The sequence below is a fragment of the Penaeus vannamei genome, chromosome 42 (genome assembly GCF_042767895.1).
Source record: "Penaeus vannamei isolate JL-2024 chromosome 42, ASM4276789v1, whole genome shotgun sequence".
Classification (NCBI taxonomy): Eukaryota; Metazoa; Arthropoda; class Malacostraca; order Decapoda; family Penaeidae; genus Penaeus; species Penaeus vannamei.
This window is the reverse complement of record NC_091590.1, coordinates 10,422,390-10,424,889: the sequence shown is the minus strand read 5'-3', so window position 1 is coordinate 10,424,889 and position 2,500 is coordinate 10,422,390. Positions and strand designations below refer to the sequence as shown.

Below are 2,500 nucleotides of genomic sequence, written 5' to 3'. Positions count from 1 at the left end.
ATTGTCTTTATTTTGCCAGCATACTAATTATATCGGGTATAAAAACAAACCAATAACTTTGCTTGAATATTGATTTTCGGACGAGATAACACCTGAAGTTACCATTGCTCCGACCAGTGGTACAATTTCCCATGGCAATTCAAATGGCAATTTGTTAGTGAATACCACCGCTGTCTGTTTACCATGGTTACTATAGTTACAAGTGACCTCACCCTCCTCAAACCTAATCTCTTCCAATAAATATCCCCAAGCTAAAATCCTATATCCTCGCTGGAACCCCTAATCCTTCAAAATTATCAATTTCTTCAAAATTATCCATTTCATCACCTAATCTTGATGGTCATAGCACCCCCATCACTCAAAAGGACCAATCCTAATCCCAAAGTATCACCCCAATCCCTTAAAAACAGCTGATAATAACAATAATAGTGATAAGGATAATGATGGTGATAACAGTAACAATAACCATAATCATAACAATATCCTGATTCTTATCCCCGACCCCCCGGCGCCTCCCCGAACTCACCTGCGAAGTAGGCCAGCAGCGCCGCCAGCGTCGCGCACAGGAGGATGAGCCCAATGGCTGCGCATCGCCAGGAGCACCTCTCCCGCCACGTCTTGCCCAGGTGGAGCCCCCGGCCGGAGAAGGAGCCGGCGGAGCCCAGGGGCAGGTCATTCCTGACGGCGGGAAGGGTCGGGAGGGTTCCCGGCGCCACGGAGCCCTTCTGAGAGCCCAGGGTGCCAAGGATCCTGCTGGAGGAAGGAGAGAGAGAAGGGCGTGAGTGTTTTGGTTCGAGTGCTACCTGTGCGGTATTTTCTTAGGGAAGGTGGTATGAGCTGGGGATCAGTGTGTAGGTAATTATTTATTGTGCGGTATTCCTGTATGATATTTTACCCAATACGATGGGATAACATGTACAACACCCACTGTAATTTTGTTTATCAGTTTTGTTTACACACGAGACCTTGGTCCTATTTATCTCACCTGTTTACCCTTTTCGTTGATTTGCGGAGATTTTTTCAACATACTTTAATTACTATTAGCATTTGAATAGCATCAACAATAACAACATATCAATACCTATAGCAATAAAAAAATGAAAATTCAAGGAATGGTAACATCAGGTGCTGAGTATTTGTGGCGCCATCTATATGTAAACAAAATCCACAAAATAAAACCAGGCGAAATAAGTGAACACATTCTATTTTTGTAAAAAAAAAATAATAATAAATAAAAAAGGCTGCCAGTCTATCAATTTATCTATCTTTATATTTGTCTGTTTTTGTATGCAGCCATCCATCCATTCATCAATCCAACATCCATCCATCCCTCTTCCTATATAATAACAATAATAATAAATATATACATATAAAAAAATCGAGAAAGGTTTTCAACGCCATAAGGATCAGAATTCCTACGTTTTTTTTCTTCTTTTTCCTTTTTTTTGTATTTATTTGTTTTTGCTTTTGAACATACATATTCATTCACATAAGAAATGGAGTTCATCAATATCGGAAATCTATATAACACGTATCTCCTCTTTCGGTTTTGTCAGTTAACGAACACATAAACGTAGATATGAAAGGAAAGCCATGCCCATTATACATACCCGAACGCAGCCATATGAACACGTAAAAGCATTCGAACAAACACGTACACACATAGATACAACTGCATGTGCTTATATTTTTTTCTTCATGTGCACGCAGAGAAAACACAAACGCATCAGCATACACAAATAAATACAGACATAAACACGGGCGCAAATGAATGCACACGTACACGAAACATACAGACACACATAAAAGAGTAAAGGTCAACAAAACATATGGATTTACGTAAACACATACGAGAGTGTTGAAAGAAGTGAACACACACACACGCGCAAACACACCTACAAGCACGTAGCCACACACACACACACACACACACACACACACACACACACACACACACACACACACACACACATACACACACACACACACACACACACACACACACACACACACACACACACAGAGAGAGAGAGAGAGAGAGAGAGAGAGAGAGAGAGAGAGAGAGAGAGAGAGAGAGAGAGAGAGAGAGAAAATCAAGAGTCCTACAAGCAACTAAAGACGGAGCTGATAAGACGCTACACGTTCGCTTAACGAGAAACGGAGAAGGTGTACAGGAGGGGGCAGGGAGGGGGAAGGAGGAGAAGGAGGAGAAGGAGGAGAATGGAGGAGAAGGAGGAGAAGGGAGAGGGGGAGGGGGAAGAGGAAGAATAAGGGGGTCGAGAAGAGAGGGGGAAGAGAAGCAGCAGAAGGAAGAAGAGAAAATTAGATAATGATAATGAGGATAATACTGATCATGATCATGATAAAGATAACGATAATGATGATGAATGTGATAATGGCAACGATTATGATAATGATGAAGATGGTGATAATGATCATGAAAGGTGCAAATGAAGAGGAGAAATGGGATTAAAGGAAGAAGGGGATTTGCGTGTAGAAG

General features: G+C 41.6%; 1 protein-coding gene across 1 annotated transcript in view; it reads right to left on the bottom strand.

The window, feature by feature from the left end:
• Nucleotides 1–2,500, bottom strand: part of LOC113808823 (teneurin-4) — a gene marked incomplete in the record, with an annotated part of 328,302 nt that overhangs the window by 18,867 nt on the left and 306,935 nt on the right. The window contains 1 exon segment of the mRNA XM_070118653.1: nucleotides 527–753. Within this exon segment, the coding sequence (XP_069974754.1) occupies nucleotides 527–753 (227 nt within the window).